General features: G+C 43.8%; 1 protein-coding gene across 3 annotated transcripts in view; it reads left to right on the plus strand.

The window, feature by feature from the left end:
- Positions 1–19,768, plus strand: part of SLMAP (sarcolemma associated protein) — a 238,908-nt gene that overhangs the window by 70,850 nt on the left and 148,290 nt on the right. For all 3 annotated transcript variants that reach the window (XM_068253726.1, XM_068253727.1, XM_068253728.1), the window contains exon 2: positions 16,568–16,725. In XM_068253726.1, the coding sequence (XP_068109827.1) occupies positions 16,568–16,725 (158 nt within the window). The remainder of the gene's footprint in view (positions 1–16,567; positions 16,726–19,768) is intronic.

Consider the following 19,768-nt stretch of genomic DNA (forward strand, 5'->3'; position numbering starts at 1 on the left):
GCCCCAGCATAGCTAGTGTAGTGCCCCAGCATAGCTAGTGTAGTGCCCCAGCATAGCTAGTGTAGTGCCCCAGCATAGCTAGTGTAGTGCCCCAGCATAGCTAGTGTAGTGCCCCAGCATAGCTAGTGTAGTGCCCCAGCATAGCTAGTGTAGTGCCCCAGCATAGCTAGTGTAGTGCCCCAGCATAGCTAGTGTAGTGCCCCAGCATAGCTAGTGTAGTGCCCCAGCATAGCTAGTGTAGTGCCCCAGCATAGCTAGTGTAGTGCCCCAGCATAGCTAGTGTAGTGCCCCAGCATAGCTAGTGTAGTGCCCCAGCATAGCTAGTGTAGTGCCCCAGCATAGCTAGTGTAGTGCCCCAGCATAGCTAGTGTAGTGCCCCAGCATAGCTAGTGTAGTGCCCCAGCATAGCTAGTGTAGTGCCCCAGCATAGCTAGTGTAGTGCCCCAGCATAGCTAGTGTAGTGCCCCAGCATAGCTAGTGTAGTGCCCCAGCATAGCTAGTGTAGTGCCCCAGCATAGCTAGTGTAGTGCCCCAGCATAGCTAGTGTAGTGCCCCAGCATAGCTAGTGTAGTTCCCCAGCATAGCTAGTGTAGTTCCCCAGCATAGCTAGTATAGTGCCCCACTATGGGTAGGTAGTGCCCCAGTATGGCTAGCATAGTGCCCAATATAGCTAGTATAGTGCCCAGTATGGGTAGGTAGTGCCCCAGCATAGCTAGTATAGTGCCCCAGCATAGCTAAGGTAATAGCCCGGCCGCTGCTATTACCTTAGCTCGGCGCCGCTTCTATTCCCCTGTCCTGCTCGTATACGGTAATCCATTCCACAGCAACGCGCCCCATGGCGGCTGCTGTGATGACGGAGGAAACCATAGAGAGCGGCTTCCTGTAACGGCGATGTGTATCGCCGTTACTATGGGAACCGCTCTCTATGGTTTCCTCCGTCATCACAGCAGCCGCCATGGGGCGCGCTGCTGTGGAATGGATTACCGTATACGAGCAGGACGGGAATAGAAGCGGCGCCGAGCTAAGGTAATAGCAGCGGGGGGAGTGGGGAGGGAGGCTTTATCACATGACTCGCAAGCAAGCCGACCCCCCCAACTTTTGACCCCCTTTTTGGGGGTCAAAAATTCGGCTTGCTTGCGAGTATATACGGTAGAACATAAAATACGGTCCTTAGAAGCCCCACAGTGACCAGAACTGGGGGCCAGTCTTCACAGACAGGGCTAGAAAAGAGGGAGAGAAGGGCTAAACTGCCTATTCGCCCTCTGTTTCCCATCTCCTGACCAAGGAGAAGAGAAGAAAAAAGGTGCCGAGAAAGAAGAGGAAGAAAAGGAAGAGAGGGAGAAGGGCAGAGTCCAAGGGAGTCCAGTGGAGCCTAATATGTTGTGAACAGGTTGGCGTCTATATCTGGGTACTCGAGATCGATCCAGGGTTGCCATATACGAAGGAATTTATGTGTGTTACGTAGAACACTTGTTAGTTTTTGGTTAGTGACTCTGTAACAAAAATTACAACGTTTTTTCTACCATCCTACAAGTTCCTAAACCTATTCTAATGTGATCTGGCTTGCTGCAGCTCTTTCTGCTATAACCATCTCTGTGATAAATCAATGTATCTTTCCCCTGTCAGACTTGTCGGCCTGTGTCTGGAAGGCTGCCAAGTTGTTCAGTGTTGAACTGTTCCTCTATGCACACTCCAGTGTGTGTTTTATTTACATAAGCCAGCAGCTTCTCTGCTATCTTATCAGTGATAGAAGAGAGCTGGATAAAAATCCTCCTCTTGAGGCTGTGAAAGGAGCTGGTCTGTCACATACTAAGGAATTAACGACATAGGCAGAGCTGTCTGCAGGAAGCCTGTAATGTTCAGTGCATGAGAGAAGCTGGGGACAGAAGGTAAACACACACAAGTGATCTCTTGAGATTCAGAAGTAAGGCTGTATACAGCCTGCTTGTGTATGGATGTATTTTCTATGTGTGGACATGCTGTACATCAACCTACTTCCTGTTTTGGTGGCCATTTTGTTTGTTTATAAACAAACTTTTGAAAACAGTTTTTGACTACTTTTAATGCGGCGGGAAGCGGTGAAATTGTGACAGAGGGTAATAGATGTCCCCTAACGCACTGGTATGTTTACTTTTGTGCGATTTTAACCATACAGATTCTCTTTAACCATGAATTCTGACATGCGTGCTTTGACCTCTGAAAAATTTGAGGGCGTTTTTCATCCAGTTCTGTGCTGCTGTCATTTTAGCAGATAGGAAAAGGAAGGAGGCAAGTTTATTTTGGTTAATCGTGAGGCCATCAATCTTGCCATGGAAGAAGGCTAGCCACAGGTCTTTTCGTATGGTGGTGTGAAAAAGAGACTGTATGAGGCCAAATATCCTACTCCAAAAACGGGTAAGACGCGGGCATTGCCACCAAATATGATTTATTGTGCCCTCCCTTCCACAGCCTCTGAAACATTTCGAGTCGATAGCTGACGAGAGTTTGTGCAGCCTTGAAGGGACAAGGTACCACCTAGTTAGTACTTTATATGCAGATTCTATAGCGTATACATTCGTGGAGCAACTGGCTATGCGAGACCAACAGTCAGACCAGTCCTCACTTTCCTTATGCTGCCCTATTTCCCTTTCCCAGCCTGAAATATAAGGATGTAATCTGGCAGATTCTAATCGGGAGAGTCTAGAGTAAATTCCAGATATGGAACCGGGACCGGATGGATTTCCAAGGCACACATTCTCTAAAAATGAGGTTAGCAGTGGAAACTCCTTGTCTCGCGTGAGGGCAGAGATCCAATGTTTTATCTGTAGGAACCTGAAGTGTTCCTGTGGCGAGGGGGGGAGGGGGTCATGCTTATCTTTAATATCTGCCCAAGAGAGGGGGCCTCTACCTGTAAGGAAATCCTTGACTAGAAGGAATTGGTGGTCCGACCACCATTTGAAGGAGTCAGGGTTATCGTATCCCGGTGGGAAAAGGGGATTATGTATAATTGGGCATAGGGGGAGGTGTGAAGATTGCAGTTCTCCTGAGTATCTGAACGAGTCCCAGATGGCCAAATCTGAGGAGAGAAAAGGACTTAACTGCTTTGGCCTGAGATGTTTTGGGATCCAGAGGAGAGTGTGGCGTTTAAGAGGATGGCTATCGGGCATATCTAGGAAGGTCCAAAGTGGGGCGTCCTGTATCTTGTAAAGAGACAGGAGGCGAGCTGCCACTGCTGCTCTATAATATAGGAGGAGGTCAGGGACTCCTAGGCCTCCATCTAGCCTGTGGGCTAGCAAAGTAGATTTGTTAATTCTGGATCTTTTACTGGCCCATATAAAGGCTAGTATCCTGTTTTGAAGTAGTCGTTAAAAGTGAGGCGGGACACCAATGGGTAGTGTCCGAAATAGATATAAAATCTTTGGTAAGATAGACATTTTGATAGTATTTATTCTACCAAACATAGACAGTGGCAGATGAGACCAGTTTGTCATTAGCTTAGTGATTTTCTTGAGGAGAGGAGGATAGTTATGTTCAAATAGTGTGTCCGTCTTAGGGGTTAAGGTAATACCTAGGTAAGGTATGGAGTTGGCCCATTGGAAGTCTAAAATTGAAGAAATTTCTTCTTTAAGGATGGGGTTTAAGTTTATGTTCATTGCCAGAGATGTTTGAGTATTGATAGTAAGGCCTGAGATGTGTGAGAACCCTTTCAAAAGGGCTAGTAGATTAAGGATAGAGGTCAGGGGTTGGGTAACAGCAATAAGCATATCATCAGATAAACCATTTTTTAATCATTTATTTTATAGGAAAATAATGCATAAAACTGACTACAGAAATGGAACAAATTGATTTAATAAACCTCCCTGGCGGTTATTTTTTTTTTTCAAATCGGGAAAAATCTTTTATTTTTTTATTTTTTTGTTTCATATAAAGCTACCAGAGTGGTAGCTACATGAAACACCACTAGAGGGCGCATGTGTCCCTCTAGTGCGATCGTCGCCGGCACTAATAGCAAACAGGGGAGCGCGTATATAACGCGTTCCTCTGTTTGGCTTCTCCTGCCGCCATGGCGACGATCGGAATGACGTCATGGACGTCAGCCAACGTCCTGACGTCAGGCGCACCCGATCCAGCCTATAGCGCTGCCCGGAACTCATTGGTCTGGGCAGCGCAGGGCTCGGGCGGGGGGGCCCTCTTTCGCCGCTGCGTGCGGGCGATCGCCGCAGAGCGGCGGCGATCAAGCTGTGCGCGCGGCTAGCAAAGTGCTGGCTGCGCGCACAGCACTTTGAATGGGCCAAATCGCCCCACCAGGGCCGGAGAAATCCTCCTGCGCGGCATAGCCCGAGCTCAGCTCGGGCTTACGGCCAGGGAGGTTAAAGAGACTCTGAAGCTCCTTAAAATCATGTTTTTAGTTTAAAAACCTCTTAAACATGTTTGCCCAACCTAAAACGCCGCATCCCACTGTGGAAAACTAAATGAATCACCTGTGGAAAAATCCACAACTTTCTTGGCCGTGGATTTTGCTTCCCTAAGGAGGCAGAATTTTCAGCTGCAGCTCGGCCTCCATGCGCGTATATCTGCCTCTCTCTGCCCCTCTCGTTGAAAGAAGACTGAGAGGGGCGGGGAGAGGTGGAGATTTGCCGCAGATGGACACGTGTAGAGGCAGAGCTACAGCCAAAAGCTCTGCCTCTCACGAAAGGGGCCCAGCATCCGCCCAGCGAGTTTGGGGTGATTAATTTAGTTTTCAGCGCAAGGGAAGCAGCGTTTTAGGTTGGGCAAACATGCATTGCTTAACCTCCCTGGCGGTATGAGAAGTGCGGCTGCGCAGCCGCGGGAGGGTTTTTTCCCTTTTTTTTTTTCTTCTTTTTTTCAGCATGTAGCTAGCCTAGCGCTAGCTACATGCTTCCCCCCTCCCTGCGGCGTCCCCCCGTAGCGTCCGATCGCTGCCGGCGCCGCTTGCCCATAAGGAAATCCCGTTCTGAACGGGATTTCCTTGAGGGCTTCCCACGTCGCCATGGCGATGATCGGAGTGACGTCATCGACGTCGCCGACGTCGTGACGTCACAGGGAATCCCGATCCACCCCATAGCGCAGCCTGGCGACGATTGGCCAGGCTGCGCAAGGGGTATGCAGGGGGGCCTGTATCGCGGCGGGCAGCTGCGCATTGGCGGTGGGCGGCGGCGATCAGACCAAACGCGCAGCTAGCAAAGTGCTAGCTGCGTGTTTGAAAAAAAAATTATGTAAATCGGCCCAGTAGGGCCTGAGCGGCACCCTCCGGCGGCTTACCCCATGTCCAGCACGGGGTTACCGCTAAGGAGGTTAAAGTGAACCTCCGGACTAAAAATCTACTCAGCAGAACTGAAAAGGCTTGGTGCTTCTTTAACAGTTTCACAGCATCAGAACTTAGTTTTTCTTACCAAAGCTGCATTTTTAGCTAAGCTACACCCATCAAAGAAAACTGCCTGGGCTTTTTTCCCTGATGCTGTACAAAGCATGATGGGATTTCATATGTTGTTGCTCACATTGCCTAGCAACTGGGAGGGGTGATCAGCACACAGGACAGTTGGAACGGTGTCTCATGCTCCCTGTCACCTCCTTTCAACCAAAAAGATGGCTGCCCTCATGAAATCAAACATTTGCCTGTTCTTTTAAAACAGGGTGGGTAAGAGATTATATTACCTATCTATTTTAATTAACATAACTAATGTAACTTAATGACAGTGTTTGTTTAGGCTGCAGTTCCTCTTTAAGAGCTTTTTAAAATAAAGAAATGATTTTAAGGAGGCTTCAGAGTCTCTTTAAAAGTGAAAATCACTGGATAATGTCAGAGGCAGTACGTAGAATTACCTTGTCCTTTGAAATGTTATAGTGAATGGGAACCCGTATTAAAAAAAAAAAAAAAGTCAGATACTCACCTAAGGAGAGGGAGGCTTTGGGGTCCCATAGAGCCTAGGTTCTCAACATGCGGTACGCGTACCCCAGGGGGTACTTCTGATGGGTCCAGGGGGTACTCGGGCTTGATATACTTAACCAAGAATAACAAATTTAGAGATATAGAAAATTATAATTCTTATTTAAATAACACCAAATTAGTATTTTAGCTAATTAAAAGCAATAATAAATGCTTGCACATTGTTTAGAACCAATTATCATGTACTACGATTAAATATATATTTGTCAAGGGGTACTTATGATCATGTTTACTATGCTAGGGGGTACTCGATGAGTACAGGGTTTTAAAAGGGGTACACACTTATAAAATGTTGAGAAACACTGCCATAGAGCATCCCCTCTCCTCTCCCGGTCCCCGCTGTTGTCCTGGCTCCCCCGTAGCAGTATTCGACCGTTTCGATCAAATACTGCTGTCTCCCGGCCGAAGACGGGCCGCTCTACATTGCGCACGCCCTCTATCACGCACTCGCGCATACGCAGTGTTGAGCCGCCTGTCTTTGGGAGGACTCGGCTCCCAAAGACTTCCGAAGTCCCCTCGGCGGGGGATGTGAACGGAGGAGCCAGCGCAGCATCGGGGGCACCAGGAGAGGAGAGGGAAGGCTCATTAGGACCGAGCCTTCCCTCTCCTTAGGTGAGTATCTGACTTTTTTATTTAAATAAGGGTTCCCATTAGCTTTAAGCCCAAACAGAACATATAAAGTTCTGTGGGTAATAGTCCAATGATGGAAAGCCTGGATCCTTGGTGGAATATGGATACTGGCAAAGGAAGCCTTCTTCATGACTGCCTGTGTCCAGCAGTCATAACTCTCTGCTGGAGGGTGGAGATGGTAACGAGATGACTCCCCCCCCCCCCCCCCCCCCCCAACCCTAGCATTCTGACCTTAGGCTGAGAGTTTGGCAAAGAGTTACAATGATGTTTGCAAGACTGTCTTGCAAACATCATTGTAACTCTTTGCCTGATGAAAGGAGGACTTGGTCTCCTGAAACGCGTTGCAATATATTTTAATAAATCTTAACACTATACGGCAGCCGCCGTTTCTTCTTTCCTACACGCATTGCTGCATCACAATCAGACTACCACTCCAACTGCCCGTGAACTGCCTGTGCAAGATTCATGGAGCAGCGTGGAGCTTTGCTTTTAGATCCCTCAATCCTGGAGCTGATGCTTTGAAATCCACCACAATCTGTTTGTGCAACCGCATATAGCGGACTCGCACACAGACAGGGTGTACAACTTCAGAGCCGCTCGCTGCCTGCCAACAACCATCCGAGTGAAGGAGGAATCCAGCTGCCTTTGTGCCTGATCCCTGGCTAGAGGGATAAAAGCCTACACGCTGGCTACTCCTGTACAGGCTCGCCAGCAACTTCTAGAGGTGAGATTATTCTGAATTCACCCAATCTACTGCTGTACTGTTCCCCTGAGTGCGCTCTGTCTCTTCTTGTCTCAAACACAGATATTTTTGCCACCGAGGTGGATACCAAGAGCAGCACCTTTATCCTTCCCCTCTTCTACCCTGCCACACTGATCGCTCCTTCTGTTTGCCGGAAGTAAACCGCCTGCTTCTTTTCCAAATAACTCTGTGGATATCTGACATATGATATAAAAACAAAATTTTAGACTCTATCATGCGCTGAAACTATAGGTACCAAATGTGCTAGGGAATTGGTATCTCAGGCTGGGTACCAGCTATCTACTCCCCCCCCCCCCCCCCCCCCCCGGCAATGTGGAGGAATGTGGTTTTGGACAGCCAGAAATGTTCGACCGATCTGGTTTCTAACCCCTGAACTCTCCTTATCAATATCATTTAAGGTAGACCTAAATTATATGAGGTGGTTCAGCTTTGGGTTTATTGCCCTCAGGGCTGTGGAGTCGGAGTCGTGGAGTCGGGCAATTTTGGGTGCCTGGAGTCGGAGAAAAAATGCTCCGACTCCTAATGAATTTGTAACTGTAATTAAAATAGAGAATATGATAAAATGTCCTATTTCTCAGATAATAGTCATTAAAAATAATGTATATATACAGTAATAGCTGTGCTTAGTCCACAAAAATGAAATAAACCAAAATTAGTTACTTGTGCTGCTTCAATAAAGCAGTCCTCGTATTTTTAAGGTCAGATATACACATCTGATTGTGACTGTATATATGATGTGTACACAGGAAACTCTCATATATACTAAATAACATCTATGCTGTAAGTATAAAGCCTGATGTGTAGCTGTGTCACTAATAGAGATGGTCAACGAGATGGAAATAATTCTGCATTGATGCTGATTTATGCAAATGTATGCACTCCCTTTGCTGATGAAAACAAATAATTTGATATGTTGTTAAAATTTGGTTTGGTGACTACAAATTAAAGGGTAACTGAGACGGATGAAAAGTAAAGTTTTATACATACCTGGGGCTTCCTCCAGCCCCCTTCAGGCTAATCAGTCCCTCGCTGTCCTCCACCACCCGGATCTTCTGCTATGAGTCCTGGTAATTCAGCCAGTCAGCGCTGTCCGGCCGCATGCCGCTCCCACAGCCAGGAACATTCTGCACCTGCGCAATAGTGCTGCACAGGTGTAGTATGCTCCTGGCGGCGGAGTGTGTGCATGCGCACTATGCCCGACTGGCTCAAATACCTGGACTCATAGCAGAAGAACCAGGTGGTGGAGGAGGACAATGAGGGACTGATTATCCTGAAGGCGGCTGGAGGAAGCCCCAGGTATGTATAAAACTTTAATTTCATCTGTCTCAGGTTTACTTTGTTACACAGTAGTACTATACTCTACATATGCACTCCCCACAGAGCTGCAGGGAATCCACTGAGAATGCTGTGCACATTGAACACAGAGGTGTTGTCTGTTTACAATCTCCTCATTCCCCTGCAGAGTACCTGCACATCAGTCTTACATGTACCCACACTTACATTGCCTAGGGCCTGATAGATGTTCTTTGTTCCGGTTTGTACCTTTTACAAGTACTCTTACCAAGGACTAGTTTTAGTCTAAAGGGAATAAATATAGTAGTCTACATATCCTTCTCACTTCAGTTGTCTTGTAAAATTCCTAAGCGTTGGCAGTTAAGAGAAGAATTTCATGTTACATACTTTTAATCAACAAAGTTGTAATATGCAAATTAGAGGAGTTGGAGTCGAGGAGTCGGAGTCGGTGGAATCCTAAACTGAGGAGTCGGAGTCGGTGGATTTTTGGACCGACTCCACAGCCCTGATTGCCCTCCATAAGGAAGAATAACAAAAGACCATTTCTTATGGAGAAGAGGCTTGGGGCTGGCAGAAACACTTGTTTTTTAAAAACAGACTACAAAGTTGAAGTGACACTCCTAATCAAGTGTGTGTGCTTGATTTTGTGCGATTTTACAGATTGTGCAGGTGAATTTGTGACAGTAGGTCTTACATAAAATTAGGGAGGTGGTTTTAATGGGTTTTTTTCTGACTAGTATATAATCATGTATGTTTAGCAGTTAACGCTCTGCTTATTATATACAGTATATTGAAATTAACTGCAGTGTTCCCTGGGTGTTGCACGTATGTCTGCTTATTTGAGTCAGTGACGCCTTATAACAATTTTTCACTTTTTGCGGGACAATATTGCCTTGTTAATAGGGCTGTGCTGATTTTAGTTACTGCTCTGTCAGGAGCTGTACGAAGTGACTAAGGTGAAGCTGTGCTTTTAGGAGGGGAGGCTCCATATAAATAAAATAAAACTGGCCTAGCCCTGACCTACATGTGTTTTAAGACTAATGCATGTGGATGAAACTTTGCTTACTCATCAATTTGTTATCCCCCTTTCCCCCATGCTGGAACCACAGGTACATTAACACTAGAAGCATTAAAAAAATTGCCATTGTTGCCACTGACCATTAACAAGGAAAAATGTTAAAAGGGCCCATTGTTTCAAGGGAGCCACTATACACCAATACAAAGCAAGGTAAATTAATGGATTGAGTAGATGAGGCTGAGGGGCACACTTACCAGTATCGCACCCTTTTTCCCTTCATGTGGAATTGCAGGGCTGTGGAGTCGGTACAAAAATCCTCAGACTCCTCAGATTACTATGCCTCCGACTCCTCGACTCCTCTAATTTGCATATTACAATCTTGTTGATTTAAAGTATGTAACATAAAATGCATCTCTTAGCTGCCAACGTTTAGGAATTTTAACCACTTCACCACTGAGGGGTTTTACCCCTTGAGCACCAGAGCAATTTTCACCTTTCAGCGCTCCTTCCATTTATCAGTCTATAACATTATTATTACTTATCGCAATGAAATGAACTATATCTTGTTTTTTCCGCCACCAATTAGGCTTTCTTTTGGTGGGACATTATGCCAAGAATTATTTTATTCTAAATGTGTTTTAATGGGAAAATAGGAAAAATGTGGGAAAAAAATTAATAATTTTTCAGTTTTCGGCCATTATAGTTTTTAAATAATGCATGCTACTGTAATTAAAAACCATGAAATGTATTTGCCCTTTTGTCCCGGTTATAAAACCGTTTAAGTTATGTCCCTATCACAATGTTTGGCGACAATATTTTATTTGGAAATAGAGGTGTATTTTTTTCAGTTTTGCGTCCATTCCTAATTACAAGCCCGTAGTTTATAAAGTAACAGTGTTATACCCTCTTGACATAAATATTTAAAAAGTTCAGTCCCTAAGGTAACTATTTATGTATTTTTTTTAATTGTACATTTTTTTTTTTTTTTTATTTACAAAAAAAAAAAAAATGGGGAGTGTGGGAGGTAATGAGTTAATTTTTTGTGTAACACTAATTTATTTCTATGTAAAAAATGCTTAGGGTGTAGTTTTACTATTTGGCCACAAGATGGCAACAGTAACTTTTTGTTTATTGCCACCTGCGAGCAGGAAGTACAAGGAGGCTGTGAGTGTTTTTTTTTTTTCACAATGATCGCGCTGCTCATCGGAGAGCAGCGGATCATTGCGGGGCTTAGATCAACGAACGGGAATGGATTTGTGTATACATATACACACACACAATCAGATAGGTATATCTGACTTTAAAAGTATGTGCTCCCTGCCAAAGTTAAATTCCTAAAAATACTTGAGTAATGATGTCTATTAGGCACCATGTCTTGTGTATTGTTTTTAGTCACAGACTGATTCAAAAGCAATTACATTTTTGTGTATTCTGTACCAAAATAAGACTTGCAAAATGAAAACAAAGTTACAGAATATGAAAGAAAAAACATATTGTTACCTTAGGAACTTGGCTTTTTAAATATATATGCTATGAGGGTATATATTACTATTACTTTTGCAAATAAGGTCTTGTAATCATCGATGGTGTACAATGAAAAACAGAAAAAGACACCTTTTATTTCCAAGTACAATATTGTCACCATACATTGTACTAGAAACATAATCTAAAAGTTGTAATAACCAGGATGGATAAGCAAATACAATTTGTGGATTTAACGTATAGTTGGCACTGTTTATTGCGAAGCTATAATGGATGTAAATGGAGAAATAGAGCGTTTTTTCCCCCCTAATTTTCCCTTTCAAATGCATAGAAAATAAGGGAATTACTAAACAAAATTCACACACTAAAAGCCCAATTTGTCCTGAAAAAAAACCATATATAGATCACTTAGGTGCAGTGATAAATTTATTGGTCGAATGAATGGGAGCAGCGCTGATATGTGAAAATTGCTGTTGTCCTGAAGTAGTTACAGGGAACCTGAAGTGAGAAGTTTATGGAGGCTGCCATATTTATTTCCCTTTTAAACAATACCAGTTGCCTGGCTGTCCTGTTGATCTTTCAGGCATAAGTAGTGTCGGGATTAAACACCTGAAACAAGCATGCTGCTAAACTTCATTTAGAAACACATGATCTGCATGCTTGTTCAGGGTCTATGGATAAAACAGGCACAGAATCAGCAGGATTGCCAGGCAACTGGTATTGGAAATAAATATTGCAGCCTCTATATACATCTCACTTCTGGTTCCCTTTTGCAATTGACTAACAGGGCAGCAATTTGGTTTATAAAGATGGGGTTTACTTAAAAATGATAAAGTAATAAAAAAATATGCATAACTGCCAAATTGGGAAAATTTAGAAGAGCGTGGGGAAAACCCATAGTTTAAAAGTAGGATTTGTAATGTCAAGGTGTTGATTAAATACATGGCTTAAAATGTTGAGTTTTTTTTTTAGTGTCTCTGTAAACAGAGTGCTGATTTCAGTTTCACTGGCTGACCTTTATGTTAAAATGTACATCTCGAGTTGGCCATCTGAGCGTAAATGGCCTAATTAAGCCTGCCATTTCTATAAATAGTTTAGGTAAATTGACAATCTGGAGTGCATATGTTTTGCATCCATCCAAAATAGAGCTGTTTCCTGCATTGTTCGCAAGTTAATGTACAGTAGTAGCTGGATCAGGTGCTGGAAAATGCCCTGGTTGAAGCTGTGCCATCCAGACTCTGTGTACAGTGGAATAATCATCATAAAACTGTGTATATTACAATATTTATAAATTTAGTCATTGTTTACCCATTGTAAAATCTTTCCTCACCCTGATATGCATTCTGAAAATTTTCACAGGTAGTGATGTCTTTAGTCCTGACAGGTGATCTTTTCAGAATGTTTGTTTACTGAGTGTTCTATGCACAGAGGGAGATACTGCTTGCTTGGTAGTTGGAAACAGCCTTTAATTCCCACAATGCAACGAGGTTCAAAGACAAAGAACTGCCTGACATCACCAGGGCTGTGGATTCGGAGTTGGAGTCGGAGTCGGGGCCATTTTGGGCACCCGGAGTTGAAGTCGGAGTCGTGGTTTCATAAACTGAGGAGTCGGAGTCTGATGATTTTTGTACAAAATCCACAGCGCTGTTAAGTATTAGACTAAGGAGTCGGAGTCGAGGAGTCTGGGCCATTTTGGGCACCCGGAGTCGGAGTCGTGGTTTCGTAAACCGAGGAGTTGGAGTTGGAAGATTTTTGTACCGACTCCACATCCCTGGACATCACACTGTGATAGGGGTTTCACCATAATGTATGTATTTTAGAAAAGGTAAAGATTTCTTTAGTGGGAAAGGGAGTATCGGCTAGGGATTGGGATGCAATTCAATCTTGGTTTAAAATACCTCTTTAAGGGACCAGGGAAAGCAGGTTCGCAAGTGGTTAACTTGATATTTGTTGCTGCAGAAGTAATATTTGACACAGAAAAGGTAATGTTTAGACAGTAGACTGAGCTGTCAGATGGTATGTTTATATCTGTACTGGAGTTAGCCTTTGAAGAACCTGTAAATTTGCAGTAAAGTTTAGTTAAATATTTCAAGGCCTTTTACCTTATCAGTTTGATGTTGACTGTAGGCTTAAAGTCAGCCTGTTATGTTATGGCTGCCATTACGTTTTCTATTATTATTTAGTATTTATACAGCGCCAACATCTTCCGCAGCGCTGTACAGAGTATATAATCTTGTCACTAACTGTCCCTTGGAGGAGTTCACAATCTAATCCCTACCACGGTCATATGTCTATGTATGTATTGTGTAGTGCATGTATCATAGTCTAGACTCTAGGGCCAATTTAGGGGGGAGCCAATTAACTTATCTGTATGTTTTTGGAATGTGGGAGGAAACCCATACAGACACAGGGAGAACATGTAAACTCCTTGCATATGTTGCCCTGACTGTGATTTTAATCAGGAATCCAGCGCTGCAAGGCAAGAGCGCTAACCACTACCCCACCGTGCTTTCTGAAGATTATGCAGGAGAACATAGGCGCCAAAAGGATAAAAGGAAGCTAAATGAGCTTAAAAACCAAATTCTTGGTAAATAGAGGAGGTAGTGGTGGACTTGCCTCCTCCAAGTAGACACACAAAGACTGTAGTAAAGACACCTCTGTGTGACAGAGGTGCTGGCTCTTCTACTGACCACATATGCTATTGCTCCATTGTTATTGCCTGATGAGGCGGGATCAAACCTTTGGAGTTCATAAATAAAATATATTGACTGTCTTTACTACAGTCGTTGTGTGTCTACTTGGAGGAGGTAAGTCCACCACTACTTCCTCTATTTATCAAGAATTTGTTTTTTAAGCTCATTAAGCTTCCTTTTATCCTTTTGGCGCCTCTGTTCTGAACAATATTGAGTCCACCCTGGGTGGAGGGTTGAACCCCCTTTTTCTCATCTACAGAGAGCGACTTCGTATTCCTGAGTGGGGTCAGGAAAATCTCCCCACCTGCCTTTACAGTGGTTGCCTATTGGTAACCCTGGTTTGTGAGTATTAATATTTACTCTATCTAGAAACCATTTACCAGTACATATTACACTGTTGGGGCTCTTGGTGTTCCTTGTTTTTACCTTGTTTTTAGTGCTTTTTTGAAGAGTTTTTCAGTTTGTTGGTTGTTGTGGTCGTGAAAATAAACGTATTAAATAATTGTATGTGTAGTACTAATCGGGGCTGTGGAGTCGGAGCAATTTTTTGGGTACCTGGAGTTGGTGGTTTCATAAACCAAGGAGTTGGATGATTTTTGTACCAACTCCACAGCTCTGGTACCGATAGTAAATAGGACATTAGGAACAGAGAACTGAGTCTCATGCCTTTATTTTCAATTTAAGGGCTTAATTCTTAAGGCTGCATTCCATTACAGTCTGATGTAAAATCAGCTTAGGGCTCTTTTCATCTATCAACGCGTGCAGGAGCCGATTCCTGCACGCGTTATATGCCCTGCGGCGTGTCGTTGGGAATCTGCGGTGCAACGCAATCTGCGGCGGTAGCTATAATTGAACCTGACGGAAAACGCCGTCTCCCTGCGGATCGACGCTCCCGGGTGCGTCAAACCAAAACGGGTCGGGTGTTAAAGGATGATTGGAATGTGTTCAGTACGCACAGAGCCAAAAGCTGTACGCTCATGCTGGTATAGTTAAAGGGATTGTATGAGCAAAATACTGTTTAAAAACTTCACCATACACCATATATTTAATTATACATGTCAATGCATGGTGCAAATTCAGTAAACCTAGAGGTGGGTGCAGCAATGCTGCTCTTTTCTGATATTTTCATCTTGAGGGGGAGTGTAGACACGTTTAAAGGAATTGCATTGCAAGGGTGTATGAAAGTTATTAATACAAAATGTTCACATATTAAAGTGAATGAACAGCTGCTTAGTTTTCTTTTTCTGTTTCCGTTTCCCTCTCACCATAAGGAATGGGCAATATTGCTGAATGAGCAATATTGTTGAAAGGTCTGGAACCCACTAGGAGAACTTTTATAAGCCTTTTCTGAGCGCTTTTGATTTAAAAAGCTCTTGCTAATGTAATGCTATGGGTGTAATAATAATGCTATGGGAGTCATCAGGGGGATATGCTACTTGGGGCTTCGTCCAGGTCCAAGCTTCCAGCATGTCCCTCGCTGCAGCTCTGCCGTCAGCCGTTCGCCGCCGCCGCTGCCTCCCGGTCCTCGGTGATGTCTGGCCGACCTGGAGGTCGGCCTGTACTGTGCCTGCGCGAGCGGCGCTGTCAATCACCTCCACGTGGATCGGAGCATACCACGCAGTAGTTCTGCGTAGTATGCTCTGGTCCACGTGGCGGTGATTGACAGCACTGCTCGCGCAGGTGTGCAGTACAGGCCGACCTCCAGGTCCGCCTGACGTCATCGCCGGGGACCGGAAAGCTTCACAGGCAAACTGCTCACACCGGAGCTGCAGCGAGGGACATGCTGGGAGCTTGGGGCAGGACGAAGCCCCGGGTAAGTAGCACTTATTTTCCTCATATCCCCCTGACGACTCAAAAGGATGTGATTTTTTTTTTTTTTTTTTTTTTTTTTTAAATCGCCCATAACATTACATTAGCAAGGACTTTTCAAATCACATGCACTTAGAAAAGAGCTTCTAGTGGGTCCCAGGTCTACAGATCTAAATTATTATTATTTAGTATTTATATAGTGCCAACCACTTTCTCATCGCTGTACAGAGTATATTGTTTTGTCACTGGTCACTTAACTTTCCCTCAGAGGAGCTCACAATCTAATCCCTACCATAGTCATGTATATGTAATGTATGTATCGTGGTCTAGGCCCAATTTAGGGGGAAGCCAATTAACGTATCTGTATAGCCGAACCTCATTGGTAGTAATTTTTTTTTTTTTTTTTTTTTTTTTAAGTGTATGTATAGTGTCCAGGTTTATTTTGTACATCTGCTCCATTATATCTTCCACAAAATAAATGGAGCATCATTGCAAAAATTTAAAAGTCCTAATATTTTTTTTTTTTTAACTCCACAACTGGACCAGCATCCATTAATCAAGAGCAAGGGTAAACACATCTAGCTCAGCATCCTTATGATGGAAGCACACTAAATAGAGAGCATTTCTTCTCAACGTGTTTATGTAAACAATTACAAAACTTGCAAGGTAAAACTAAAGGCTATTGCACTAACCTGCTATTTTCAGGAACTCTCTGGGGATAGGCAGCACAAACTGACTTGTAGGTGGTGTTCTTTGAATACATGTTCTAGAATCTAATATAAAAATAAAAATGATGTGACAGGCTGTTGGGTTTAATCTTTGTTGCGTTAGCAGCTAGACTGCCAGTTATTAGATTAAAAATTGTGTATTAAAACACATTGTCTGTTTGGTCAGTTTTCTGAGTTTGATAAACTTATTGTTTCTTCTTTCAGTTCTACCTTCAAGACACTAAGAGTAGTAATGGTACCTTCATAAATAGCCAGAGGTTGAGTCGAGGCTCTGAAGAAAGCCCGCCATGTGAGATCCTCTCGGGTGACATCATTCAGTTTGGAGTCGATGTAACGGAGAATACCAGGAAAGGTACCTGTATGTGATGATTATTGCTCCTTGTGTCAGTTGATTGTGTATTTGTTGTTATACTGTATGAGCCTGGTACCTCACCTCATGGGGCAACTGTTAAGAATATGGACACTGTAAGATTCTTTCTTGGAACATTGTTGTCCTAATTCTACAGTACAAAGATACAGTGGTTTGAATCCATTATCATATATGTATTCCCACCATTTCCTATAATCCAATGGTTTACACCAACAGGCAGCAGCGACCTCAGACAAGCCACCATGAGGACGAGCTCCCATGCAAGATATAATGTGCAAGATCAAGTGAATTTGTCTCTTAATTCAATGACCTGTCTGTTAGACAAGGCGTGTTTCAATTTTACACCAACTTAGAATATAAAATGGGTTGCAAACTGTTGAATAATGAATATGGAGCTATTTTATTGCATGGTATAGTGAATTTTTGTATATGGAGAAAAGGGAGTGTTTGGTATCCCCACCCTGCAATTATAGAACTCCTCATGACTACAATTTTTTGGGAAGTCGGCCCTTGCTATATAAAGTTAATTTTATTCTTTTTGGAGGTGGAATTTAGGAATGTATCATTACTTAAAACTTGAAACCAGGCTGGTATCATTATGCACGCTATATGAAACATGACTTGCACTTGCCTAATGTGGGTGATGTTTTGAGTATCTAATTTTCCAGGAATGTATTACTGAATATTTAACCCTCACTGATAGATACAGTCATAAAACACTTTCCTGGCAGAGAAAAGCTTCGGAGAGCAGGGGGATAAATAAATAAAAAAAAGTCAATAGTTCATATATTTTAGCTTCAGAGACAATTAAAGACTGTTAGCAAATGATACAAAACCTTACATTTTCCTTTCTTAGCTGATGCACTGACAATAGGGTTTCCTTTAAAACACAAAAAAATAAGAGGAAAAAATGCATTCATCTAGATCACAAACTGGCAACACATTCTAGCCAGGTGCAATCAGTACACTAAATACATTTTTTTTTTAAAGCGAGTCATCCATTATCACACCAAAAGCTCTGATGTGTATTTGCCTGGTGGTTCACATGCAATAAGATCTTGTGTTAATTTGTGTGGGTGAGTCATTATGTACCTACAGCCTCTTTCACACTGGAAGCTGAACTGCATGCTTGTTGGGCTGTTCAGTCTTCAATCTGCCAGCCACCGAGTGCTTTGTGGCTGCAATTTAATGCAGCCGAATGGTAACATTTGTAACCCACGGTGCAGCACGGTGGCATAGTGGTTGGCGCTCTCGCCTTGCAAGCGCTGGGTCCCCGATTCGAATCCCAGCCAGGTCAACATCTGCAAGGAGTTTGTATGTTCTCCCCGTGTCTGCGTGGGTTTCCTCCGGGCATTCCGGTTTCCTCCCACACCCTGAAAAAAACCCATACAGATAAGTTAAATGGCCTCCCCCCCAAAAAAAAAATTGGCCCTAGACCATACATGCACTACACGATACAAACATATGACTATGGTAGGGACTAGATTGTGAGCCCCTCTGAGGGACAGTTAGTGACGAGACAATATACTCTGTACAGCGCTGCATAATATGTCAGCGCTGTATAAATACTTAAATAAATAAACCCCACATGTTCCAGCGCTTGGAACACAGTGCAGTTATCCAACAGCAAAAGAGAATGCATCATGATATTTGAGTGCGGCTGTGCTCTGATGTGATAGCCTCTGCATTGCTCGTGCCAAGCGCTAGCAAGCCTCCATCCTGTGCATGGGAGCAGCTGACAGGTCGTAAATTCACCCTCTTTAGCTGTCCCGTGAAAGAGGCCTTAGATGCGTGTGTTGCATTTGCAGTTGAGTCAGACCTCAGAAGGCTAACGGACTAGTACTTTATTTATCCATGGACCAATGACTCTCTGTTCCTATAAGCAATCTAGAACTCGCAGCCAAATCTTTTTTTTTTTTTTTTATTACATGTGTATTGATTTCTACAAAGATTAATGCCATTCATCATTTTGCAATGCGACAGTAAAGCAGAAAACTGTAATTACTTCCGCACCATGTCATGTTTGCTGACATTAGTTTAACTTGGTGCAGATTGTCACAGCAGTTTTCCAGGTGCCCCACCACTCAATCGAAGCTGTAGATGCAGGTGTCATTTGATAGCTAATATCTCCCAGTACTGATCAGGAGCCATCATGATTGGCTCGCGATGTATGAAGTAGGTTAGGATCTCACCTCTTCTCTGTTCTATTGCTGCTCCACACTGCACCCCACCCTGTACTGCTGCAAGTACCGCGTCGTAGCTGAAGGATGTCATCAAGCGGGACCCGGTAGTTGAGGAAGCACAAGGTTTGGGAAGTGAGCCTTTTGTAGATGGGAGGGGTAAGGTTAATACTTACTCACATGCTTCTTGCTGCCAATCTCTTTCTAGTCTTCGTGGTCTCAGCATAATCACCTCCTTTATTTAAAGGGAACTTGAGCAAGAGGATTTTTTTTTCTACATATCTGCCTGGGGCTTCTCCCAGCCCCTTATAGTTTTGCAGGTTCCTCTGTGCCCTTAGGGTCCAATCCATTGTGCTGAGATCTCCCTTGGAATGATAATCAACTAGTCAAGTCGCGAGCAGCTGCGCATGCATAGTCCAACAGGGCACCTCCTCCATTATGCATTCTGCACATGTGCAGTTAAAGTACTTAAAGTATACCTGTAATGAAAGTGTCCCTAGGGGGTACTTATCTAGGGAGGGGAAGACTCTGAATGCTAAAGAGGCTTCCCTTGTCCCTTGTTCAGCCCTGTTCCTGTGCTGGGCCCCCCAAACTCTTCAGAATCGTAACAAGCCTGTGACGCGCCTCACGCAGGCACACTAGTGGCTTACTTACCGCTCATGCTCTGGCAGAAATAGCAGAGCGCGATCGGTCTACTCCGCTGCGCAGACCCACATGGCTTGTGCCTGTGCATTAGTGTGCACATTCTCTGCCGGAGCCTAAGCAGTAGTTGGCGCATGTGTTCTGACAAGCTGTTGTCTGTGTACTTCCGGGGGCTTCAGCGAAGGAACGGGGCTGAACGGGAGGACGAGGTAA

The sequence above is a fragment of the Hyperolius riggenbachi genome, chromosome 9 (genome assembly GCF_040937935.1).
Source record: "Hyperolius riggenbachi isolate aHypRig1 chromosome 9, aHypRig1.pri, whole genome shotgun sequence".
Classification (NCBI taxonomy): domain Eukaryota; kingdom Metazoa; phylum Chordata; class Amphibia; order Anura; family Hyperoliidae; genus Hyperolius; species Hyperolius riggenbachi.